Source organism: Pelodiscus sinensis, chromosome 2, assembly GCF_049634645.1.
Source record: "Pelodiscus sinensis isolate JC-2024 chromosome 2, ASM4963464v1, whole genome shotgun sequence".
NCBI classification, from domain to species: Eukaryota; Metazoa; Chordata; order Testudines; family Trionychidae; genus Pelodiscus; species Pelodiscus sinensis.
The window spans coordinates 170758984-170785624 of NC_134712.1; the positions used below are offsets into that span (position 1 = coordinate 170758984).

A 26641-nucleotide genomic window follows, 5' to 3' on the forward strand; every position below is an offset into this window, starting at 1 on the left:
TTACTAAGGGAACCCTTACTAGCATTAAAGAGAGTCATGCAGCTTAATGCCTACACATCGCACAGAATATTCTTACCGCTCCATTTGAATAAAAAAGTTGAAATCAGCAGCCAAGCTGGAAGTGGCAGGAATTCAAGTGAAATTGGACTCTGCAAGGCAGCCTGCTGAGGCTGGTTACTTGAGCCACTATGCTGGCATGGGATCCTGTTTTTGTCTTGTATAATAAGGAAGCCCATTATTGCTAACATGTGCTGCAAGGGATGGCGAGCACTGAGGGTTCCCTTAGGAGTGGGATAAGTGATGTGATCCCATTTTTACTTCTGAATATGTATAAGCAGACTGCACTGAAGTCTCTGTTTTCTGCTATTTCTCTTCTTTATATGATTTTCTAAGTCTATGTTTTAGAGGGACTTTTTTAAAATGACAAGATTAAGTAGGTTGGGGGGGGAGAAAGGGGTTGGTTGTGCAATAGCAACAGCTGTTGCTTTTCTGTGCCTCATTTGGCACTGCAGGAAAAACAGCAAATTTCTGTTTGCAACAATAACAGATGTGTATAAAATTAAACACTGTCTGTGCTTGAGATGGGAGAACGTGTTCTGAATAAATTTTAAACTCACATGAAGTTCATGGGTTCAAAATTTATCCATGGTGTCAAATCCTCTGGAAGCATCATGTGCCATGAACTTAGCTCAAGTAATTTGTGATGGGGTGCGATTGCCCCACACTCTGAATGCCCCCGTTGCCCTGCTTTGTGGGGAGTGCAGAGCCTGTTTTGCTGCTTGCGCTGCATGTTGGCACGCTGCAGCACAGCGGGGTGGCGCTGCGAACCGGAACGGGATGCCTCGGGTGCATTACGAGCACGCCAGGAATGACGTGAGAGGGGTGGGGTGGCCAGAGGGATGGGTCACGGGGTGACGTCATGGGGATGGGTGGGGCAGGAGAGACAAGGCGGGAGGTACAAAAGGGAAATGGACACAGGAGAAGAGGGGAGTCGAAGGAGGAAAGAGGATGGTCGCCGCAGTGAGTGGGCGGGAGAGCGGCAGGGCTCGGCCGGCTTTGGTGAGCCACGTGCTATGGTCGAGGAGACGGTCGGGAGGGGTGAGGACCTCCCCAGCTGTAGCCAGGATAGGAAGTAGCCCAGGGCAGGGCTTCCCTGCTAAGGCCTGTGGGCTGACGAGTTATGGCAGGAATCCCCATCAGCCGGACAGGAACTTGTCTGTGCCTGCCCTTAGGGCCCTGGCCTAGGACCAGTGACAGAGGGAGGGTCTGGGTTCCCCTACCCCGTCCGCTAAGGGCGGGTACCAGTGTACGAGCTATTGGAAACCGAGACTCTAACAGACTGCCGAAGAGGCAGGGTGGCCTGTGAAAAACTCTGAGCAGAGGGCCAATTAGGAATGTGAGTGGGACCCCATGAGAGAGGGGAACTAGCCCGTTCCTTCACATCATTATTCCACAGAAATAGTGCTCAGAGGCAATTTCATGCTGCAACATCACAATGTACTTTCACAGCAGCATTGGAAGAAATCTATCTACAGCAACTCAGCGCTAGCTCAGGCTGATATCACCAGTCAGAATGTGGTATGTACTGGTGGCAGGAGGACAGGAGCAGGATAGAAAATAATTGCACGGGACCCAAAGGAGAGAGAGAGAATGGAGACAGTATGAAGGAAGCAAAGGACTTGGAAGAATAAAGACTAAGAGAGGAGGAAGGATAAATGAGGAGAATATGGGCTTACCTTCACATAAAGCAGTGCAGCTGCAGCTCTGGCGTGCTTTAGTGAAGATACTATTACACCAACAGTAGAGCTTGTCTCATCAGTGTAGTTAATCCACTTCCCTGAGAGGTGTACCTAGGTCAATGGAAGCAGCTCTCCTGTTGACATAGCATTGTCTACACAGGGGTTAGGTTGGTGTAACTGTCACTCGGCGATGTAGATTTTTCACACCTCTGAGCAATGTACAGTAAACTTCCGATAATCCAGCACCTTTAGGACCCAGGGGGTGCCGGATTATCAAATATGCCAGACTATCAGAAAGGGGGGGCCATGAGGGGTCTGGAGTGGGGTGGGAGGGGATGCCACCCCAGACCCCTCATAGACCCCCCTTACGATAGTCAGGCTCTACCCCAGGAGTCCCTGATTCAGCCGCTGCTCGTCAGTTTCAGCAGCAGCTAAATCGGGGATGCCTGCAGTAGAGCAGCTGGGGTGCTGCCGGGTTGGTCCCACAGCGCCGAGGGGCGGCGCTACGGCACCAACCCAGCAGCACTCCAGCTGCTCTTGGGGACGCCTGGGACAGAGCAGCTGGAGTGCTGCCGGGTTGGTCCCGCAGCGCCAAAGGACGGCGCTGCGGGACCAACCCGGCAGGACCCCAGCTGCTCTGACCTTGGGGTCCCCGATTCAGCCGCTGCTGAAACAGATCAGCAGCTGATTCCAGGAAGCCCGGGGCAGAGCTGCTCTGCCCCGGGCTTCCTGGAATCAGCCGCTGATCTGTTTCAGCAGCGGCTGACTTGGGGACGCCTGGGGCAGAGCAGCTGGGGTCCTGCCGGGCTGGTCCCGCAGCGCCGAGGGGCGGCGCTACAAGACCAACCCGGCAGCACCCCAGCTGCTCTGCCCCAGGCGTCCAGATTTAGCCTGCTGGTGAAACTGACGATGCTGGTCAGTTTCAGCAGCAGCTGAATCCCACGCCTGGGGCAAAGCAGCTGGAGTGCTGCAGGGTTGGTCTTGTAGCGCCGCCGCTCGGCGCTGCGGGACCAACCCGGCAGCACCCCGCTGCTCTGCCCCAGGGGTCCCCAAGAGCAGCTGGGGTGCTGCCGGGTTGGTCCCGCAGCCCCGAGGGGCAGCGCTACCAGACCCACCCGGCAGCACCCCAGCTGCTCTGCTCCCGGCTTCCCCGATTGAGCTTCTGGTCAGTTTCAGCAGCCCCAGCATTTCCGGGTTCCTGATGGTGCCGGACCATCAGGAGTCCCGGAGCATTGGATGCCGGACTAATGGGCTGTGTCTACACTGGCATGAATTTCCGGGACTGCTTAAAACGGAATACTATTCCATTTTCAGTTTTTCCGGAAAAGGAGCGTCTACATTGGCAGGCTGCTTTTCCGGAAAAGCCCTTTTTCCGGAAAAGCGTCTGTGGCCAATGTAGATGCGCTTTTCCGGAAAAGAGCCCCGATCGCCATTTTCGCGATCGGGGCTTTTTTCCGGAAAAGACTACTGGGCAGTCTACACTGGCCCTTTTCCGGAACAGTGTTCCAGAATAAGGACTTATGCCCGAGCGGGAGCAGCGTAGCTTTTCCGGAATATCGGCTGATTTTGTACAGAAGAGCATCGTTGCTTTTCCGGAAATTCAAGGGCCAGTGTGGACAGCTCGCAGCTTATTCCGGAAAAGCGGCTGATTTTCCGGAATAAGTGGCCCAGTGTAGACACAGCCATGGAGTTTTACTGTAGTTATACTGATGTAAGTTTGTAGGGGAGACCTAGCCTTTAAAAAAAGAAGAGGGTTAAAGAATCTCTACAGGCATGCAACCCTGAAGATGGTGAGTTAACTCCATTTCAGTAATGCATTTAAGTACATGCTCAACTTTAAGCATAAGAATTTGCTTCTTGGCTTCAGCAGACTACCTGAATGTTTCAAGACTTTGCTGGATTGAGGCCAGTGTGCTCAGCATATTGTAGAATGAAGCCCAAGGTAACATCAGGAGAGTGCTGGAAGAAATCAGTGATCTGAATGTGGAACTAGAAACCATAAGCCAAAAGGCTCACTGGAAACCCAAGCAGGGCTGTCTTTACTATCAGAGTGGTTGAAGGGCACTAAAATAGACATCTACATTGCCTCAGTATGCATAAAACAAAGAAGCTCAGAAAGTCACTTCCTGAAATGATCAGAAATAAGAAAAGATTAGATAATAAAAAAGTAAGATAAATATGTATAACCTTGGGAAAACTGAAAGAAATGGTAGAAATAGTCCGATAATGTGTAGCAACCTGCCACAAGTCCCAGCAGTAATACAAATGATTACTGGGTAGAAAAAAACATCTACTGTTTTACCAGTGTGATACCAGTTCCTAGTCACATGGAAAAGTCCAAATTAATTTAGAGCTAGGTTGATGAATGAATTCATATTCTATCAGGAAAACTTCATGAACAGAATGCTAAAGCTGAAGATTTAAGCTTTTATAAGTAAAGGTCTAAAATACATAAGCTTACTTGCACATCTTTAACTCTTTCACCCTTGTGTATTCTATGACACAGGACTTAATGGTATGATTACATGGGGTCATCATTATTCACACCAAGCAATGCCTTAACTCGGCAAGTAGTTCCATGAGAGTGTATCTACACATAGTCTAGAGTAGGGGTGAGTAATAAAAAAAAAATCAGCTGCCCTCCAGGGTTAGTCTGCTATGTTGCCTGTGCTTCCACAGGTATCCGGTCAAAAAAGAGCTGCCAGGGATTAACCTTGTGGACCAGATTCAGCCCGTGGGCTAGAATTTTCCCACTCTGATCTAGAATGCTATTCAGAGCTAGTAAGGAAATCATGATCTGACCGATATTTTTTTTCTGAAAGAATATAGTATCTTGTACAATTTTTCTTCAGGCAAGTTTATAATATGCTTACAAACTTGCAGCACACACATCACTACCATGTATATATCTTATATTACGTGAAATATTTGATCAATGCTGTATAAGTTTATGACAGAATAGTCTTGCACAAGGTAGGTTAATGAAAGGATCAAATGAGTAACGTATGTTATTGGCTTAAAATGCCTTAAGGAGAGAGAGGAAGTTGGAACCCAAGACATTGGGTTGCATTCTCCTTTTTTTCTTCCAATAACCCTTATCTTGTAAAAACACAGTATTCTCTTGGAAAGGGGAGGGGGATCCATTATAGTGATGTTTTGGTAAAGGACTGATTTTGTGCTTACATAAGAACTGCCATATTGGGGCAGACCAACGATCCATCTAGCCCAATAGCCTGTCTTCCAACAGTGGTCAATGCCAGGTGCCCCAGAGGGAATAAACAGAGCAGGCATACACCAAGGCTGTGTCTACACTACAGGGTTCTTGTGCAAAAAGAGTCTATTGCAAAAAACACAGGTGCTCTGATGGCCATTCTGTGAATGGCAATCAGAACTTTCTTGCGCAAGAGCGTCCATGCAGTGTGGACACTCTCTTATGCAAAAGCATATTGCTTTTGTGATGCGCTTTTGAAGTGTGGATGCGCTTTTGCCCAAGAAGTTTTTGCAGAAGATCTCTTCCGCAAAAAACATCTTGCGCAAAAACCCTGCAGTGTAGACAAAGCCCAAGTGATCCATCCCCTGCTGCTCACTCCCTGCCTCTGGCAAACACAGTCTGGGGACACTATTCTTGCCTATCCTGGCTAATAGCCAATGATGGATCTATCCTCCACGAATCTATCTGGGTCTTCTTTTAAATCCTATTGTGGTCATTATGTTCATAACATCCTCAAGGAGTTCCACAGCCTGACTGTGCATTGTGTGAAGAATACTTCCTTTTCTTGGTTTTAAACCTGCTGCCTATTATTTTTATTTTGGGATACCTAGTCCTAGCGATAGGAGACAAAACAGGCAGGGGTTTTGGAACTAGAAAAGGCAATAGTGTTTACTTCAGATTGTGAAACTCCATTTTGAGTCACAAGAGGAAGTGGCTTGGTTAGAATCAAGTACATGTGGAGGAAGGGCACTAGTGGGTTATTTAGCCATGAGGAGGAGTGACTCTTGTTTGGGAACTCAGTTGGGGTGTTTAGTTTAGCTGAGGAGTTTGTTTTAGTCTAGAAGTGAATCATAGCTCAGAAGCTCACTCCTGCTTGGAAGTTTAGTATAGTTTGGAAGCATGAAACAGCCTGGGAATTTAGCTCAGTTCAGAAGCTTATTCTAGATTTTGGAGCTTACTCTATCCCTGGGAACCCATTCCTATTTTGAGAAGGTTAATTTGGATTGGGAGTCCAGCTCCACCTAGAAACTAAACTGGCACAATTCAGTTAAGGATTTCAGGTAAAAGTTTTTTAACCTAACAGGGGAATTATAGGTTTATTTCTTATGAAGCATTTTGCTAAGTTAAATCTTGATATTTTTAATGGACGACTTCTAACTCTTTTTGCTCTTCTTCCTTTGACTTCACTTATGAGTCTAGGATTCACACCTCTCATGCTAGAACTACAGTATGACAATGTTGAAGGAGCCTTATGGGTCTCAGTTAAAGTTGTTACTGAAATGCATAAGGTGAATTTTCATGTGGCATTTTATTCCTCAGTTGATTGTTTGAACAGTACATGTATTTATTACCTTAATGGGCCATTTCCAGTGGTTTCAATTTTTACATTTACTTTAAATGAAATATAATATAATGTTGTATTTTGCACTGGGGTCCCAGGATCATATTAAATTACTTTAGCAACCTGAGCTCCGAGGAACCATGAAAACTTAAATTAGGTGAATGGAGAACACTACAGAAGGGCACAGTATTTTCTACAGTGCCATGTTCCTAAGAATTCTCATAGAAAACTTGATGTGCTAGTCTAGATGTCCCAGGGTCTCATCTCCTATGCACTCACTAAGAATTACCATGGACCTCCTAATATTCTCAGAAGAGTAACACTACTGCACACTTTCTAAGGCAGGGGTGGGCAAAGGGGCCTCTGCGGGCCGCATCTGGTCCACCAAGCCGGTGGATCTGGCCCGTGGCCACCATGTTGCTTCCCCACCCTCAGGCCAATCAAAACCTGGGGACGGGAGAGTGCACAAAGTCTCCTTCCCCAACCAGGGTGCACATCATCAGAGGGAACTGTTGGCTGTTTTAAAACCACCATTCACTCCTGGAAGGGCAGGGGCAGGTGGCAAGAGACTTCACAAGTTCCCCCGCCCCAGGCCATGATTGGCCTGAGGGCAGGCAGAATGAACAAGGTCTCCTCCCGCTGCAGCACCTAGAGGGAACTGCTAGCTGTTTTAAAAGAGCTGGTGATTTTCTGTAGGCACTGAGGCAAGGAAGGGGCAAAGACTTCACACACTCCCCCACTCCCAGGCCAATCAGGGTCTGTGGGTGGGGAAGCACAAGATGTCTCCTGGCCCATCGTCTTCTGGGGTGGCCTGGGGCCACTTCAGAAATTTGTGAAGTGGCCTCTTTTAAAAATTATTGCCCACCCCTGCTCTAAGGCATACAACAGCAGAGCTCCTCGCTTGTGAAACTTACGAGGCCCTTGGTAAAAGGACTGAGCTCCTGTGAAACACCAAAAAGGTGCAGGAGAACCACACAGTGTTCCTACGGTTCACTGATGCAATGGCCCTGCCTCAATAGCATTTGGAGATCCAAAGGCAAACACCATATTCTAGAACAACTCTGCCATTGTCCTGAGCTCTCAAAAAGTCACCAAAACAAATTTTAATTCACAGGAGTTTGTCACTGAAAAATTTATACACAGGTATTTGTGACTAATATTTTCCTCTTTTTGGCTTCCATGACAGAGAAGAAAATATTGAGAAGGAGTAATGATAATAACTTGGATATCTTTTCAGTAGTTTGTTTTAAAACTACGCATAGATGAGATCATTTTAGATCTGTTTTCTCTGAAAGCTTGCACTATTAAAACTAAGAAACTTGCAAATAACAGGCGTCCAAAACACAAATGTTAGACATTGTCCCAAAATGTTACAAGAGTCATTTTTAAAGTAAGTAAGTAACAGGAGACTGCTAATTTTGGGGTTCACTTCAGACTTTTGCCCCCTCCCCCCCAAAAAATCAGTCCGTACCTTTGGAAAAAGTAGTATAGTTTTGGTTGAGCTCATTCTTTGTTTCCATGACTAACAAGGTGATTAAACGCAGTTGCATTAAAAAAGTGAACACAACCTGTCCTGCACAACTCCATGGTGGACAAACATGATCTATTAACTTTGGCAACCTTGCTACAACAGTAACATTATGAATATGCGTGGGAGAGAAGAAAACCTGGGAGCAGAAAGACCAGCTTTGATTCAGATATAAAAGGCGGGGGGGGGGGGGGGACAACACACAAGAGCCTTCTGAGCAAAGAGAGAGAGGCCTGAGGCCAGAAATGGGCAATCCTGAAAAGAGATGTTACATTGCTTTGAGAATTCGAAGGACAAGGTGGGTGAAGTAATATATTTTACTGAACCAACTCCTGCTGGTGAAATAGACAAGCTTTCAACACAGAATTCTCCTTTAAAAGTTGGTCCAATAAATGATATTACCTCACCCACCTTGTCTCTAATATACTAGGACCAACACAGTCTACAACAACACTTCATACAACAATTGAGACTTCTAGTCAACAACAGACTACCTATCTATCTCCTAGAACTGGAAGGGACCTTGAAAGGTCATTGAGTCCAGTCCCCTGCCTTCACAGCAGGACCAAGTACCATCCCTGACAAATTTTTGCCCCAAATCCCTAAATGACCTCCACAAAGGTTGAACTCACAATGCTGGGTTTAGCAGGCCAATGCTCAAAGCACTGAGCTATCTCTCCCCTTGAATCTTTAAAGGCTCTTCTTCCCCAGGCTTCATGTATACTAGTTCAACCGAGAAACACCGACAAAGATAAATGAGAGTTGGGGGAGAGAACATATTCCATTAAAAACTCACATGAGGGCAGCTGTTGATTGGAATGCACTGCTTCTTGCGACATTCTGTCTTGCCTTTCACACAAGCACAGATGGTGCAGTTAACAGAGGACCACATCTCTCCATCCTGCAGGAGAAAGAATATGATATAGCTATCAGATAGGATGGCGGAAAGAAGCTGTTCCAACAATGTATCATTTTCATTGCACAGAAAAACTCCAAAAGGGGAAAGCAGTGCTATGTCATTGTTTAGTCTAAATTATTATGAAATGCTCATCCACGTTCAGTCAGATTAAAGATAAAGATGAATAGGGATTTCTTTCCTCTAATCCTTCAGGTTAGAAACTCTTTCTTCCAAATTTCACCAAATTATGTTTCCTTTTCCTTGAATGACCTGATTAGTTACATTGTTTTGTTTTGTTTTTCTCACCAGTGGGATGTGATCATACCTATTGTAAATTTTCATTTAAGCTGACATAATTAGAAAAATCTGATTCATTGCCTTCAGATGACTGGCATGTTTAAATTATTGCATGTGAAAGCATTTCATTAAGATGTCAGAATGCAGTGACTTTATTCCCAGATCTGGCATCATTCTGAGCCCACAGGAATGGACAAACAATGAATTCTAATTCAGATTCCTTACAGTGTTTTAGCAGACACTTGATCTGCTAAGCATCTGAAAATGTTTAGAACAGGTATAATAGTGAACTATCCATATGTAGAGCGGGAACAGTATTCTTCCAGGAGACAGTCTTTGTCTCTAAAAAAGTAGTAAGTGGGCGCAGAATGCACTTCATAGCCTCATTTTTAACATACTCAGGAAATTATGGGGAACTGTCTTGGCTTATTTCTACATGCCTTTGCATTTGCCAAGTGCCGTTTCTAAAGCATTCCACCTCACCCACGTGCAGTCCTGTGCTAGCCTATGTAGAGACTAGACATGCAAGCATTCTGGTTACCGGACAGCTGAGGCAGAAGGGTGAAGGTCAAGCAGACAGAAAGACAGTAGAGGAGTCCAAGAAGACAAAAAGAAATTATGGATCCACCTACACTAGAGTTCCTGAGTAATGGGATCAGAGTGAAAGTAGGCTCAATTTTAAGTGGCAAAACAGGCTGATATTTTATGCACAGCATGATTTTTAATGGATGTTCTGCCTTATCTTATTTCCTGAAGTGATGCAGGACTGACTATCCATTTTAGTGAAGCATAACTTGACAGACTTAAGTTAAGCAAAGATAACAATCTACACACACAAAAGCAACTTATGTCTACTCTGCAGAGCTACCCTACCTCTACACAAGCCACCCATTATTTCAAAATATTTTTTGAAATAATGGGTGTGCTATTTCGCTATCCCAGTTAACCTTGTTGTATGAGGAATAAGGGATGGCTCGAAATATCATGTTATTTTGAAATCTGGCACTGCGTAGACGTGCCAAATTTCAAAACAAGCTATTTCAAAATAGTTTCAAAATAAGATACGCAATTTGCTTAGCACAATTTGCATATCTTATTTTGAGTTTAGGGTGCTGGGTAGACATACCCTAAAAGAAGATACAGCAGTTAACTACATCCAGTTGCCTAATTGTGATTTCATGCCTGTTTTATACTTCTGTAACTCCATTGACTTATTCCCAATAGTGGTTAAATAAGGCAAAAATAAGATCCAGTTCCCATCTATTCCCCCTTTTTGTGTCTTCGAGTTCATAATTGTTAGTAAAATAAATCATAAAAAGCCGAGTATTTCATTTGGATGCTCAAAAGTATATATTTATATCTGAAATACAATAGTGCCACTGTTTAAGTCAAATGTAGTTTCTTTGAACCTATTAAGCACAGTGTTTGTTTATATATAATTTCCAGAATAAACATTTCATCTATGTACTAGTAAAACGGAATTAATGGAAAGCAATGTGGAATGAGTCAACTCAGTGTACTCAAGAGATTTCTCATTTGATCTGATTCTCTTAGCCAACCAAGTGACAAGAATCTGTTCCAATATAATGTGAAAGATGCACTCACTTGAAAAAAAACACACAGGGGCCCAGCAATATAAGAAGTTTTTTGCAAGAAATCATTACAGATCTGCAAATGTTGGAGGGGAAAGAAGGAGGAAATGTTTGCTATATGGCGCTCCAATGAGGGATGTTAGAAAGCACTGTCTGTAACATAGCTACGAACAGTAATGTATCCAGGACTTCTAGCTGAGACAAGCTTAGCACAATTCATACTGTTTCAACCTGGGGGAGGCTCCTTTTTGAGTTAGCTGATAATGACTACTGAGAAATACCATTTCTATGACTATCAGAATTTGTTTGGGAAAGGGCAGTATGAAGATTGTGTGTGGGGAGAGCGAGACAGCATGCTAAGTATAAGAGGAATTAATTTAAAAAATTTTCTATCAGCAGAACATACACAAACGAAAAAAAAAACCAGCATGTGGAAAGTTTTCCAAGCTGCTCTGTTGATAGACCCATAGAATCCAAGGACAGAAGGGACCATTTTGATCTTCTGGTCTTCCCTCCTATACAACGTGGTCATAAACCTTCCTCAGAATAATTCTTAGCACATATTCTTTAGAAAAAAATTCCAATCTTAATTTAAAAATTATGAGCAAGGGAGACTCCATTACAACCCTCAGTAAATCATTCCAATGGTTGATTAGTCTCACTATTACAAATGTACACCTGTTTGAAATCAGCATAATGAAAATTCTGCTAAAAAGCAAACCACACCACTAAGTTATAGTGATCCAGTGCCACTTCAGCTACAACAATGGTACCCACTATTGAGCCACACCCAAAACATTACCCGAAAGATCTTATTCCCGAATTTGCACACTTTCAGTTCCTCAGGAGAGACATATGAGACGCACTCCTGGCAGCAGCGTTCCTTGCTTTTATTGCATTGTCCAGGAGGCGAGCACTTCCTCTTACATACCACTGTAGAATTCTGAGCAAAAAGACAGAAGAACAACAAAGGAGACACTAACTGAGTAGGACAATGTTCATCCCCAGTCATAACATTTCTGTGTGCTGTGGTAACCTTTTTCACCCAATGCAGCTAATGACGATTTTGATCAGATCTGCTTAGAAAAAAAGATGCTACTGAATTCAGGGAATCTTTCAGAGTGTGTTCATTTAATAAGGCAAGCAGGGGCTAATTCTCCTCAATTTTCACTTTGACAGTCATATAAAATCTGACCATGTTGATTTGGCAGCATTTTACATTCTCTTTAACTGGATGTAAATGACCCTACAAGGTACTTAATAGTATACAGTCAGGCCTTGAAGTTTGCAAATCTTACAAATCTCTCTCCTAGGCAATAAAAAAATCACAGCGCAGGAATGTTGTTACTGACTTACCCTGCAGGTACACATAGTGCAATTATCATAAACAAAAGAGGATTCATTGTCATAAACATCACTGTGAAAAAGGCAGCTTCCAAATGGGAGGTCAAACACTTTCCTCTGGCCTGAATACAACAAAAAGAAACATAATGTGGTTAAAAGGATGCCATGTTTTAAAAATATATATATATATTACGGCTTATTATTCCCAGACAAAATTCACGTACAAAGTGTCATTTGCTATGTATTTCCACTATTCATTTAGCAGATATTAATCTGAGTAAAATCAAGAGGTTACTTATCTATAATTGGAGGTTCTTTGAGATGTGTCACCTCTATCTGCATTCTACTAAAGGTTTACACGTGCATACCTTGCATCTAGAGCAACAGATTTTGAGAATTCACGAATTTGAGAATTATGAGAATTTAGGTTCCAAGTATCAGAGGGGTAGCCGTGTTAGTCTGAATCTGCAAAAGCAACGAGGAGTCCTGTGGCACCTTATAGACTAACTTCAGTTAGTCTATAAGGTGCCACAGGACTCCTCGTCGCTTTTGGAGAATTTAGGTTGAACCTCTCTAGTCTGGCACCTCAGGATCTGACCAGTGCCAAACCAGAGAATTTGTTGAACCATGACCAGTCAATATTGTCCAGCAGCATTATCAACACTTCCACTGCTTACTGGGCTCTTAGAAGACATTTAGGGGTAAATTAGAGCTAACGAACAGCACAGAACACTGAGATCCAGGACAGGTGGCTGTAAACAAACTTAATGGGACCACAGGAAACTTGGTCACACCCATGATAAGTGGACATTCGGCTAACTAAAATCATGCCAGACTATGGATGTTTCTGGATCAGAGTGTGCCAGACTAGAGAGGTTCAACCTGTAGTAGTGTCTATTGGTCCATGCATGTGCCCTTAGTTGAGAGTAAAATTCTTACAGGAAACTAAATTACATAACACCAATTCATAGTTCATAGCAAAGCTGCTTCTGAAGTGACGAGCTGGAATGAAGACAAATGGAGGAAACTGTAGGGCCCTTTTTATAACCTTGCTCATGTGGAGGGAAACCCATTGTTCTAGCTCTGTGAAAGTATCTCCCAAAATGGTATTTGTCACATGAGCAAGTCACCTGTCCAATGTCCTTCTTAAGCAAGCAACCATTGCCTACCTGCTGGTCTGCAGGTTTACAGTAAAATTCCTCAGTTGTGTATTGCACCACTTAAGGTCCACTGTCAGTCAAGTACTCTGATTCGCTTGACTATTCACTCTTACACAATAGGTGAGCAAGACCTGTTGATACTTCTTAGAAGCAAATATTTGGAATACCAGTACACAGCCAATATTCATAACTTCAAATACAAAAATCATTCAGGCTTAAACAGAACCAGCTAAGCATGAGCTTTCAATAGACACCTTAGCTGGCCCATTTTGTACAATATTTGGGGCAAACACACAACAGTGAGTGCAACAATGTTATGCATGTTCACGCCAAAAATCCAATAATGTCACAATGGGTATTCACATCCCTAATTGAGGCCACCTGTATAACAAGCAGATTGTAGCCTTTACAACTGAGCATCACTAATATTTACTTTTATTGCCTGTGAAATATTTCTATGAAAGGCACTCTGCAGAAATACATTGCATTACATATATTATGCCTGTGAAAAGAACCACTCACCTAAACATTTGGGGCAACAGTGTCCAGAAGGAATGTGACTGAGATGCTGGGGACACGACAGAATGGGGCAGCCTTCTCGTACGCACTGTGTCCTGCCTCCCTATTAGAAAATAGGCTCAATTGGGGTGCAGGGAAAACCACACACATGCACGTACATCACACAGGTGACAAGTATTAGAGAAGCCTTATCAGACACAATATTTACCCACATATATTTCTATTCATACCGGGGACAGAGACTTTATCTCTGACTTTAGTTGCCATTAAATATTTCCTGTAGGTATTGGTGCTTTTCGCGCTGATAAACAATAAGCAAGTGATAGCTGTGCAAAGAGAAGTGCCTGGCTAACTGGTTTCTCAATATGGATGTGGGAAAAATCAAGTAGAATAAAATATAGCAAGTGAGCCTTTCTTGAGGTTACAGTAAGTTGGTAAACATTTTTTTCCCATTATTTTTCACTGCATGGGACTTCTGGGCTTCTCTTAGACAAGAAGCAGAGTTAAATAAGGAAAGTGAGAGAAGAATGGGCATTCTCCCAGTATTTTACTCCTTCAGGATTCCCAAATAGACACAGTCATTCATGAAAGCCCATTCTCAAGTCTAATTGTGCACACCCAACTCTGCACTATTCAAAGAATAAAGAACAGATAGACACTGACAGAGAGAAGGGGAAAGTGTGTGTTGACGGTCCAGGAGAAAGTAGAGGAGAAAATCAGAAAAAAGGCAAAAAAGACACAGCACAGAAAGTATAAGGATGGAGAAACCAGTTGAAGGAGAACAATCAATAGTATAGCGACAAGGGGGGGGGGGGAAGAGGAGGAGTAAAAATAAGGCAAGGCTTGGTTCGGAGACGATTTCAAATGAAAAAGGCTCTAATGTCCTAGATGTCGTTCATGCACAAGGTAAGAAAAGACCATTTCTGTCTCAAAAAGTTTTCAGTTGAAACAATATCCTGGTTTTTTTATTCTAAAAGGAGAGGGGAGGTAGTTCCTGGGGATAGTAGGAAGTAGGGCAACCAGATAGGAAGTGTGAAAAATTGGGATAAGGGGTGAGGTACAATAATATTTGTCTATATAAGACAACCCTGAATATTGGGACTGTCCCCTTAAAATTGATCATCCTAGTGGGAAAGGGCTTTTTTGGGGGGCTAAGAATGAAGAGAAAGACCTTTCTCCAGTCAGTTGCATATCTCAAGTCCTCAACCTAAATGTCCTTCGCACCCAAGATTGGTATCCAGGTTTTTCATTTTTAAAATCTAATCTTTTTTTCCCCACAGATGGAGTTCAGTTAGTTTAATCTAAATGTCCTACACGACCCATAATTTAAAACGGAAGATTCAGCCCACAATATACTTATATTCCGGGATGCTGCAGAGAAAGAATTATGAGCAGCCATATGCATTCAAGAAGTTTCTCTCATCTCCCTAGAAACAAATGGAAAAAAAGCCATTCTTTTCAGAGTTCACGATTTGAAATTATGGTTCAAGACTCTACTTCCAAACAGTACAATACCATAATAAACCATGAGCAAACTTTCATGTAGCAAGAGCAGACTGATACTATTATGAAAAAATTAATGTCCTGTCTGTACCACATACTGTAACAAGATTTCAGATACAGAACTAGCTGACAAAAACATTTTTTCCATCTGTCCCAAGGGGTTCAGAGAAGTATCCAGAATGCACATGGCTATGGCTTGCTCATAATTCTTTCATCACAGCATCCAGGAGTACAGAGTTTACTGTGAGCTGAAACTGCTGATCTAAGTTATGGATCAGACAGGAAACTTTGACAAAATGAAATGAATTCCTTCACCGAAGACTCTGCTGCTGCCCAGGGAATAGCTCTTTAGGAAGATGCACAGGTGCAGAATGGGAGAATAAGTCTCACTCCGTGGCTCACAGACATGGTGCCGTCATTCCACTGAGGGGAAAATTCAGAGAAGACAGAACCCATCCTGAAAAGATAATGTTGTGAATGAGCAATTAGGGCCTGGAGTTCTTGATGAGACTAGAGAGGGGCACCCTGAAGGAAGGTTAAAGAATGTTCTAATAGCTTACTTGACCAGAGCCCTGCAATATGAAAGGTTCCCCTTCCCACATCCTTGCCTATGGATTTTTGTGTTCTGTATATATCATCCCCAGAACTGTTTTGGAGCCCTGTTTCTCTGACTGATCAAGGCAAAACTCAAGTTTCATCCTTCATCAAGAAACTCCTTTCTAGTCTGTTCTGTTCTACTTAAATGTTCATGCTGCTCTCATCACAGTGCATTGAAGAGTTTAGGTATATATACATTTTAACACAATGTGCAGTTCTGAAGCTAGGCTGTCAAGCCTGTCTATTGATTCACTAAGGGAGAGGGAGTTAATGCATTTTTGCTCATTCTACCTCAAATACAAAAATATTTCATCCTCCCTGCATTTGATTTATCGCTTCCTTGGTGAATCAGGAATGAAGACCCTAAAAAAGGAGAACCTCTAAAAACATTCTTTTCCTCCAGATCATCTCAACCCAAACTCATGTTTATTTACAAAATTATTGGCTGCTGCAAAGCCACAACTGGCAAACATCCTGAGCTTAAATCATATTGTTGGTCTGGCTGGATCTTAATGAATGGTGGGGGGATGCTATTATCCCCCCAAACACCTACAAGCACCCTTCTGAAAACCAGCCCTCCCAAAAGGTGTCACAATTTGGGTATCTAGAAATTGAAGCACCCAAAGCGACTAGCCTCTTTTGTAAATCTTGTTTTTAACTAAACATAACCAATAGATAAAACATCCCCTAGACCTCTGTGTAATAATCTATCATCAGGGAATCTCACAAAATGTTGTTCAGAAAAGGCTCTCAGCCACGTGCTTTCCACCAGACAGAAACAGCTTTTCATTTGATAACTAATGCTAAATGCGTACTTGCTTTGCCTTTTATTTATAGTTCCTTTGTGATCCGCACATTGCCTCCCGCACATTCTGCTCACCTCTTCTTTCCTTCACCCAGGAATTTTCTTTCAAACTGAATCATGTCTGTTTTTTGTCACATTGTTTCTGAATCCAGCTGTTATGCTGTTTAGATCCTAAGAGTGAAGTAACATTCCAGCTCTCTGGTATCCAAGATAGATATTCCAGGTTTGTATGTCATCCTATGGTGTATGATCAAAAAGATCCTAAAACAAATTAGCCTATTTCATTTTAAAATAATAGTAATTCTACCTGGTCTTTGGCTATTAGAGGGCATTGGTGAGTTTCAAGTTTTAAGAAAAAATCAAAACCTGTGCGATGATATGATCTGGAACTTTATTCTCCTAAAAATATATAGCATTACTTATCCTGAGTTCAAAATCCCAGCAGGGATTAGCTAGACATTCAAATAGCATGAAAAGAAGTTATGTACAAACACAATGGCTATGTCTCCACTGGCCACAATTTCCGGAAAAGGGATGCAAATCAGGTAAGTCAGGATAGGGAAATCCGCGGGGGATTTAAATATCCCCCGCGGATTTAAATAAACATGTCCGCCGCTTTTTTTCCGGCTTGGGGAAAAGCCGGAAAAAAAGCGTCTAGACTGGCGCGATCCTCTGGAATAAAGCCCTTTTCCGGCTTTTCCCTGGTATTAACTTGGTGAACTAAAAATTCCTGCAGTAAATTACAAATTATTTTTCTGTAACAAAATCATATGGCTATCTCCACAATACAAGTCAGAATAGGGAAAATACTGGATGAATTAGATAAATTAGAAGTATTCCAGTCAGCAGGGCCTGATGAAATTCAACCATAGGGTATTAAAGGAATTAACTTAAGCCATCAGATCCCATGGGACTGAGAAAAGAGAAACATAGCATCTAACTTTAAATAGGGGAAGAAAGAGTATCTGCTTTATAATGGACCAGTCACTATAAGGCTATGTCTACACAGCAGTATTATTTCGGAATAACTGACACTATTCCAAAATATTATAATCTGCATCTACATTACAAGCAGTTATTTTGACATAATGTTGAAATAATGTCGAACTGGAGGATTTCTTACTCTGACTCCTGTAATCCTCATTTTATGAAGAGTAAGGGAAGTCGGAGGAAGAGTGCTCTAACTCGGACTTCCTGCTGTGTAGACAGCTCCAAAAGTCAAAATAAGCTATTTTGACTTAAGCTACACAATTGACATAGCTGAAGTTGCACAGCTTATCTTGGCTTTAGCCTAACTCTGATACCTGAAAAGAAACTCAAACGATTATTAGATAAATAATTTTAAACACCTGGAGAATAATGACGTTATAAACATAGTCAACACGGATTTGTGAAAAACAAGTAATTCCAAATCAACCTAATTTTCTTATTTAAAAGGATTATTGGCTGAGTGGATGAGGTGGGAAGCAGGAGATACCTATTTATCTCAATTTTAGATGCTGATTCATTTACCATTCTTATACGCAAACCAGGAGAAAGTGTTCTAGATACTTCAAAGTAAGTGTTCAACTAGATGAAAGACCAGACTCAAAGAGTGATTATCAATGATTTGCAGTCAATATCTAGTGGGGTTTCACAGGGTCTGTTCTGATATTAAACAATATTTTCATTAATGAGTAGGATAATAGAATGAATATGCCTATATCATTTTCAGATACCTAGGAGGGGTTTCAAACACTCAAGGGAACAGTATTAGAATTCAAAAAGACCTTGATAAATTAGAGAATTGATCTTTAACCAACTAAGTGAAATTCAATAAAGACAGGTACAAAATACTTCACTTATGATAGAAAAAAGTCATATGCAAGGTTACAAAAGGGAGAATGACTGGTTGGTCAGTTTTTAATGCTGAAAAGGATCACAAACTGAATAAGAGCCAACAGTGTCCTGCAGTTGTGATAGAGGTATATAAAATCATGAGTGGTGTGGAGAGGGTGAATAAAGAATAAAGAAAAGTTCTTCATTAATTCCCATAATAGATGGACTAGAGAACACCAAATGAAATGAATGGGTAGCAGGCTTCAAACTAATAAAAGAAAGTTCTTCACACAGTGCATAGTCAACCTGTGGAACTCCTTGCCACAGGAGGTTATGAAGGCTAGAACTATAACAGAGTTTAAAGAGAAGTTAGATAAATTCATGGAGGTTGGGTCCATGGAGTGCTATTAGCTAGGGGGTAGGAATGGTGTCCCTGGTCTCTCTTTGTGGAAGGCTGGAGATGGATGGCACGAGACAAATCACTTGGTCATTGTCTTCGGTCCATCCCCTCCAGGGTACCTGGTGCTGGCCGCTGTCAGAAGACAGGCTACTGGGCTAGATGGACCTTTGGTCTGACCCAGTACGGCCATTCTTATGTTCTAAGCTCAGGGCACAGGGTCGGGGGTCTCACTGGACCAACTTGATTTTCATGCAAACCTGCTCCTGGATTTGCATGTGGCCTTTGGTGGCCAGGCTGGCAGCTATCCTGCCCTAGACGGTCGCTTTCCTGTGCCTAGTGCGAAGATTGTGGACGTTGGAGGCCTCCCCCCAAACCTCGATGAGGTCCACAATCTCCGCACTAGACCAGGCGGGCGCCCACCTTTTGCGGCCCCGGGCAGGCTCCTGAGAGCCACCAGCCTGGTCCTGGGAAGAGGTAGAGGGCTGGGTGGCAGCGGGTGGCTTGCTCATGCTGTGCCAGGTGCAGGGTCTGCTGGCTGGGTGCTGGCAGGCTTGCAACTGGCACAAGCACTGTAGCCAGACCATACCCCTTTAAGAGCTCCAGGGCCGGGAGGGGGGCAGAAGAGTTTCCCTGGTTTGGCCCAGAGTGGCCACCAGGGCAAGCTGGGAAGGGCTAGCCTCCAACTAGTTCGAATTAAGTGGCTACACAGCCCTTAATTCGAACTAGGTGTTACTCCTCGTAGAATGAGGTTTACTTAGTTTGAATTAAGCGCTCTGCTAGTTCGATTTAAATTCGAACTAGCGGTTTGTATGTGTAGCCCCTATTAAAGTTAATTCGAACTAATGGCTGTTAGTTCGAATTAACTTTATAGTGTAGACATACCCTTTCATTCGCACATTTCTATGACTCTATAACTCCGTGAATGGTGCTAATTAGCTAACTTCAAGGTGAAGTTAACTAACAAATTCCTCACACGGTAGCTTCAATGAGGGTTACCGGAGTTGGAGTAAGAAGCTTGTTATTTTGAATTTATTTAGAAATAATGGGCTTGATGTGTAGACATACACTATGTTATTCTGGAAGAACTGATGTTATTCTGGAATAATGCTGCTGTGTAGACATAGCCTAAGATGCCACAGGGCTACTTGTTTTTAACATATTTATATTTGATTTATGAAAAATACTAGTCAGAATGTACTTGGGGCCTGATTCTGCTCTCACTTATGCTGATGAAAATCAAGAGGAAATTCAAAACTGAATCCAAAACTGATGTGAGGTTAAAAATCAGGCCATTGTTCATGTACAGCAGTCTCATTTTAAAAGTGTTTGAGAGTTTTTACTGATTCTATCAATGTCATCTATTATACTGTCTGTATAGGAAATACCTCACCAACAGGTAAATAGGTTCAAACCTGCAGTGGCTGTACCATTTTAAATGCATGAAGAACTTTAAATTGACTGAAGAACTTTAACTCACATGAACCCTTAAAAGTCACGCAAACACAGACACAAACCTGTGTAAATATATTGGGTACTCAAAACATCCCAAAAGTAGAATCCCAACACAGTAGAAATTAAGTAAACACCCTGCCACCACTTTTCCATTTAAATGTGGGGATTCTTATTTCAAGCATCCCAGTTACCTGTCACAGATAACCAGGTGTCAAATCATGAAAGGCACTGGAGATCCAAAACCAATGTCTCGGATTGCATCTGAAAATAAACTAGAAGCTAGTATAGACTACTGAAGTACGGGTGCCATATGATTCCTGTCAGCAATGTTATTAAGTAAGCAGAGAGATGGATTCTGAACTCCCCAAGTCTAATTTTAATTAACTCTCAAATTTTCTCTTCAGATGCAGAGCTTGTCAATCTCCTGGCCAGATGTAGATGAAAAGAAAAAAAACCACTGTAAAGAGGAAGGAGATGTTAATTTTCTAACCTCACGTAAGAATTATCCAAGAGCTTCTCAATTAATCCCCCTACCTCAACTAGCCTCTGCCAAACCTGAGCAACAGAGTCACCAGAGTCAGGCAAAGTGGCTCCCATCAGCATACTGACAACACTAAAATCCAAAACAACTCATTGTTTCCTCCAGTGTTCTCATGCACACATTGAATAAAAGGAGTGACAGAATAGCACCTTCCTTTCCTGCACATCCTGGTGCACTTGGGCTGGGGGGGGGGGAGTGCACAGAAACTAAGGGTTTGTCTAGACTACCTAGTTTTGTCGACAAAAGTGGACTTTTGTCGACAAAACTATACCAGCGTCTACACTACCGCTGAGTTCTGTCGACATAACGTCGACAGAACTCAGCAGTTTTGTCGACGCTGGTATACCTCATTTTACAAGGCATAACACCTTCTGTCGACAGAAGGTGTTATTGCCTGTAACACTGCGTCCAGACTACGGAGTTCTGTCGACAAAGCAGCTTGCTTTGTCGACAGAACTCAATGTGTCTGGATGCTCTTTGTCGACGGAAGTTTTGTCGACAGTATCTGTCGACAAAACTTCCGTCGACAAAACGCGGTAGTCTAGACGTACCCTAAGATGATATATCCTGCTTTCAATGGCTTGTGGGGTGGGGCAGAGCCAGCCTTTTGGGACACCTATAGAAGCTGTCCTTGCGCTGAGTACAAGGTCTTCAACTGCAGCTCGCCTAAATGTAGGCTGCACAGGGAGGAAGTTAGCTGTACCACACTCCTCGCTTCTTCCATATAAAGGCCAGCCACAATCTAGTGAGTATCTATTCTGATTCTCCTACATCTAACAGCTGCCTTTAATACTGTTGAGCACAAGGTGTTGTGGGATGGCTGGTAAGGATGGAAGAAGTGATATTTGAATAGCTCTGTTCTTTTCTTCCTAAGACAGATCAGGGCAGCTGTCTGTCTTTCCCTCAGGACTCTCTCTTGTGATGTGCTGGAATGTGTATTAAGTAAGGAACAGTCCCATCCTGAGCTTACCCCATAGCAGAGGTGTGCCTCAGCGCCTTGGCTTTTGTCCACCTAACCCTGATATGAGCAGGGCTGTCTATGTACTACAAGCAGGTCTAAAAACATATTGAAAAGGGTCAGGGAAATCTGAAGACATCAATTATTACTGGAGTTACTGCCCCACAAACTGGTATTTCCCTGTTGTCCTGGCCTCTTTGTCTCCCCTCCTTCTTCCATTCCACTCACAGCATTTTATCTCTGTTCAGTGAATTCATATCAACTGACAAAACTGCCCTCTCCATGATTTTGATCTATGTTCACCTTATCACCATAGGGCCAAATCCTTACACAGACAACAGTCTCATTGATTGCAATGAGAATTTTATCAGAGTAAACATGTCAGGATTTAGCCTATGGTGAACTGTTACACATTGTTCTTATCTTTCATTGTGTAAGAAGTTTGAAAGGTTTCACACATCATCAGATAAGCTTTCTTTTCCTCTTGGAAAATCTATTAAAACAGCATTACCCTAACCTCAGGACACACATATAGAGATACAGAACAATGTCCGATGTAGGCTACACAACTGGGATCAATGTACAAACTAAGACAGATGTTCAAGCTTGTCTTGGGCTTTGAATAAGGATTTTATTCAGCTTGACCCAAAACAAGGTTTTGATGGATAAAAGCTAACTCGGGGACATTGCTGAACAGGCTCACCCAGAGAAAGCAGCTAAAAGAAATCAAGCAAATCTAAACAGATTAACCAATCAGATTGCTGTTCACTCTAAACTACTCCCAGGTCCTTGCAGGAGTCTAAAATCTACAATAAATATATGTTAAAGCAATACCAAGTTGACAACATCAATACTGTAATGCTGGTGAGAGGAACCATGCTGATAGGGACATAAGCAAGAAAAAGAAGGCTTCAGTTGGGTTTAAGGTAATGACAGTGTTCAGACTCTGGGGCTGTGTCTACATTGGCACCCTTTTCCGGAAAAGGGATGCTAATGAGACAAGTCGGAATTGCAAATGCCACGGGGGATTTAAATATCCCCTGTGGCATTTGCATGAACATGGCTGCCGCTTTTTTCCGGCTCGGGGCTTTGCCGGAGCAAAGCGCCAGTCTAGATGGGATCTTTCGGAAAATAAAGCCTTTTCCGGAAGATCCCTTATTCCTGATTTTAAGAGGAATAAGGGATCTTCCGGAAAAGGCTTTATTTTCCAAAAGATCCCTAGACTGGCGCTTTCCCCGGCAAAGCCCCGAGCCGGAAAAAAGCGGCAGCCATGTTCATGCAAATGCCGCGGGGGATATTTAAATCCCCCGCGGCATTTGCAATTCCGATTTGTCTCATTAGCATCCTTTTTCCAGAAAAGGGTGCCAATGTAGACACAGCCTGGGGGAGGGAATCCAGAATTACAGGCAGGAGTATTTATAACTCTGAATATGTACGAGGGTTCCTAGGTAAGACTACAAAGCTTGTTTATCTGGTTACTGGATTTGATATCCTCACCAGCTAGTGTGTTTTTGTAATTAAACTCCAAGGTCCAAAAGCGGACCGCAATGTGTCTCAGAATATTATTGAAGCAGGAAAGTTAAATGTAAATAATTTTAACGTTTTGGATGCATGATTCTTAATTTCTGATATAAATTTTCATCAATGAAAGTGAGGAGCCATATCTAGAATGTAGTTAACTTTAGAACTAAACAAGTCACAAGCCCCTAACAGAGACATTTGCAAGAGATGCTCCAGTTTTTGTGAAGGTATATACATAATGAATGCCTTCTTGCCCCTTAAAAGAACTATAACATATGTTTCTTGTGTAGTATGCTGATTAGGTGCTTCATCTGAAGAAGTGGGTTGTGTCCACAAAAGGTCATGATATTATCTACACGTTTTGTTAGTCTTTAAGGTGTTGCAAGACTATTCATTGTTTTTTAATTTTTTCTAGTTACAGACAAACTCGACTACCCCTCTGAAGCTTTCATAACATGTGTGTTACACAGAACTCTGTGAAGTCATTGAATCACTCTGGTTACACATATTTCAAACTCCCAGGGCAAAACAGTAGTGGGAGATGTTATTGAGGAAAGTGACAAAGACATCAGAAGTATTGTTGTACATAAAACAAAACATCAATTGGTATATAAAGCAGACAGACCAGCAATTCAGTGTTTCTCACGTCCCGCCAGCCATTCCCACTCTGATGCCCAAGGCCTTGTCTAGACCAAGGATTTAAAGGCGCACTTGTAGAATGTGTTAGATCCACTCTAGTGTTGGAGAGCCTAGGAGTGGTATAGCCACACTAACACAAAACACAAGAAGGTGACCCTAGTGGTCATTCTAAACATTTCATGCACCACTAACTTCCAGGACCCTTTTTTTCTTCAGCCTTTGTGCAAGCTGGCAAGCCCTTGGCCAAAGTGTGGTCATAGAAGGTGCTGTCAGCAAATAAGGAACAGTACTGAATATTATCTAGAATCCATACAAAATACAAATAGCAAATGGAGGGCTTCTTATTAGTATATTTCCAACAGAGAGATCCTGTGCTGAAGTATCAGGGGAAAAATACACAGATTCCAACAACTTTCACAATGTCCTTGTGACTTGACCAGTGAACAATTCTCTAGGAACAATGGCAGTTTCTTTTTAAAACTTAAAATTTGTCACATCAGTATGACTAAAGCGAACTTATTCCACCTCTATAAATTATTTATCCTAGGTATGACCATCTTCTGAGACTCGAAAAAATCTGACCCAGGAAAACTTATTAATCATCCATGGACCGTGGAAAATAACCATTGTGCATATAGATTTTATAGACAGAAGTAAGATAATATTGAATTATGTATACTCAGACATGCACATGCATACAATTTGAGATGAACCAAGAAGGGAAACATGTTAACCCACGCATTTTGAGCTTTCCTAGAAGTTGGGGGATTTGGATAAAAATAGGACCACTATCTGGAAAACTCACAAGTTTGGTTTTGCAGAATCAAAACGTAAATGACAGAGTTTTGGAAAAACAAAGCCAAACCACTTTATTTGTATTAGCAGCTTCTAGAAAAAGCCAAATCCAAAGGTTCAGGGTTAGGGAACAATACAAGAATCTCAAGATAGAATTACAATTTTATGTATATAAAACTATGATGCACTTACATTTTAAGTGGTGCATGATTTACAATGAACACTTTTTTTTTTAAATTTATCTTCACCTTTTTTTTTTGGTTACCATTTGGTATGTCACCATTTATTCCAGAGACGCTCTTGATTTAGGGCTTTTAATAGTAAAGCTGCCTCAGTCACAAGCAAGCAAGTTATAGTTTCACGGTTTTAATATTTAAGCCATTTGTTTAGAAGTATCAACTGATTGTGATGTATTTTTTAAAATGTGTGAGAGCTGGTATCCATGCTGAAAGCTAGTAAAGCTGTAGCGCTACCCACACAGCATATTTATTAGTCGCAATAAAGCACTTTGAACAAAGGAAGCAAACGGTTATTACTCCTCCTCCCCCAGCCATTAAGTTAAAATCTAAAGCAGAGGCAGACAAAGTGCAGCCCAAAGGCAATCCATGGAGTTCTAAAGTTGGAATCACAGCTTCCCTTATCACAAATGCTCAGGTGCATACTGTGAAGACAACAGGTCAGACCTTCAGCTGGTGCAAATCGGCCTAGTTCACTGGAGTCTATAGAGCAATGCTGGTTACACCAACCAAGGATTCGGCCCCACCATCCCATCCTCAGATGCTTTATTTTGATGCAATAGGCAAGCCTATTGATAAGTGTGTGTCAATTGGCTATATTAATGAGAAAGATAATCCAATTGGCTACATTTTATGCAAATTAGTTGTGTTCCTGCAATTCCTAGCAAGTTGCGGGTGAAAACTTGCATTTAAAATAACTATGAACTGACAAGCCCTCCTCTTTCGGAATTCATCTTTATGTGGTTGCACCCAGCTGCCGAGGAATTATCTAAATTATCCATTAGGTAGTAATTTAGATCAGGTCAAGCCTCTAAAGTACAATCATTATTTTCCAACAACCAACAGCAGTGTGTATAAAGTGTCTAGTTCCAAAAGCCCAATCAATCCAGCCACTTGGCAGCTCTTCCAGTTCTCAAGAACTGTGCTTCCTGTGATGGCTGAAATGAAAAAGCACTTTCAGGTATAAGTGCTGTGTAGTACTTCCTTGCAAAATGCATCCTTCAAACTATTCTCTTAGCAAAAAAGCAGGGCTAATCTGTGACACAACAATCTGACACACCATGCTTGCCTTCCTATGGTTGTCAATGTACAAAGCTTTTTCCCTCTTGTTTAAAATGGTCTAATTCTAATTACTTTAATGACATTACACCTGCATAAGTGAGAGTTGGCTAAGGCCATGAGTATTTGCTTAATCATGAAGCTCTGAGTGAAAGGGAGCATTTTTTAATATGAAGCCTTTGAGTTATACAGTAGTTTACTCTACTTGCATGCAAACAAATTCAGTACTTCTAAGGATTCACTGTCCCTGGAATTCTTGAACTTATTTCTGAGACAGTCTTCTATGTAGACTTCTTTGTGGGTCATGTAAGCAACCTTTATTTGCCCACTAACCTCAGGATGGTTTTAGTGTATTTCACCAGCACTTGATCACATTTCTCCAATCCAGCTGGAATTGAATTGACCATTGACCTGATTGCATAATTACAAGTAATATAGTTGAATGTTTGGCAGCCTTCTTCTGCAGTGCATACAATGAGAGTTTTGGATCTGCTAAAGTTAGAGTGCAGATATTTTCCTCTTCACACAAAGTCTCTACATCTTCAGTCACTGTACTGCTGCCTTATTCTTCCTGGGTAGTTGCAACATTGGGATATTTCCAAATCCCTTGCACTGCTGTCTATAAAGTGGATTTTTTTTCCTTCTGCCTTTGTTACTTTTCATAGTACAGGCAGTCCCCGGGTTACA

The 26641-nt window shown here is 42.1% G+C and overlaps 1 protein-coding gene across 7 annotated transcripts in view; it reads right to left on the reverse strand.

The window, feature by feature from the left end:
• BMPER (BMP binding endothelial regulator) overlaps nucleotides 1–26641 on the reverse strand; it is a 211958-nt gene that overhangs the window by 85117 nt on the left and 100200 nt on the right. For all 7 annotated transcript variants that reach the window (XR_012901885.1, XR_012901884.1, XM_075921755.1 and 4 more), the window contains 4 exons: nucleotides 13634–13733; nucleotides 11964–12073; nucleotides 11410–11550; nucleotides 8617–8721 (listed from right to left, as the gene is read on the reverse strand). Coding sequence is in view for 5 of the 7 variants with exons in the window: in XM_075921755.1 (XP_075777870.1) it covers nucleotides 8617–8721; nucleotides 11410–11550; nucleotides 11964–12073; nucleotides 13634–13733 (456 nt within the window). In the remaining 2 variants the exon portion in view is untranslated. The remainder of the gene's footprint in view (nucleotides 1–8616; nucleotides 8722–11409; nucleotides 11551–11963; nucleotides 12074–13633; nucleotides 13734–26641) is intronic.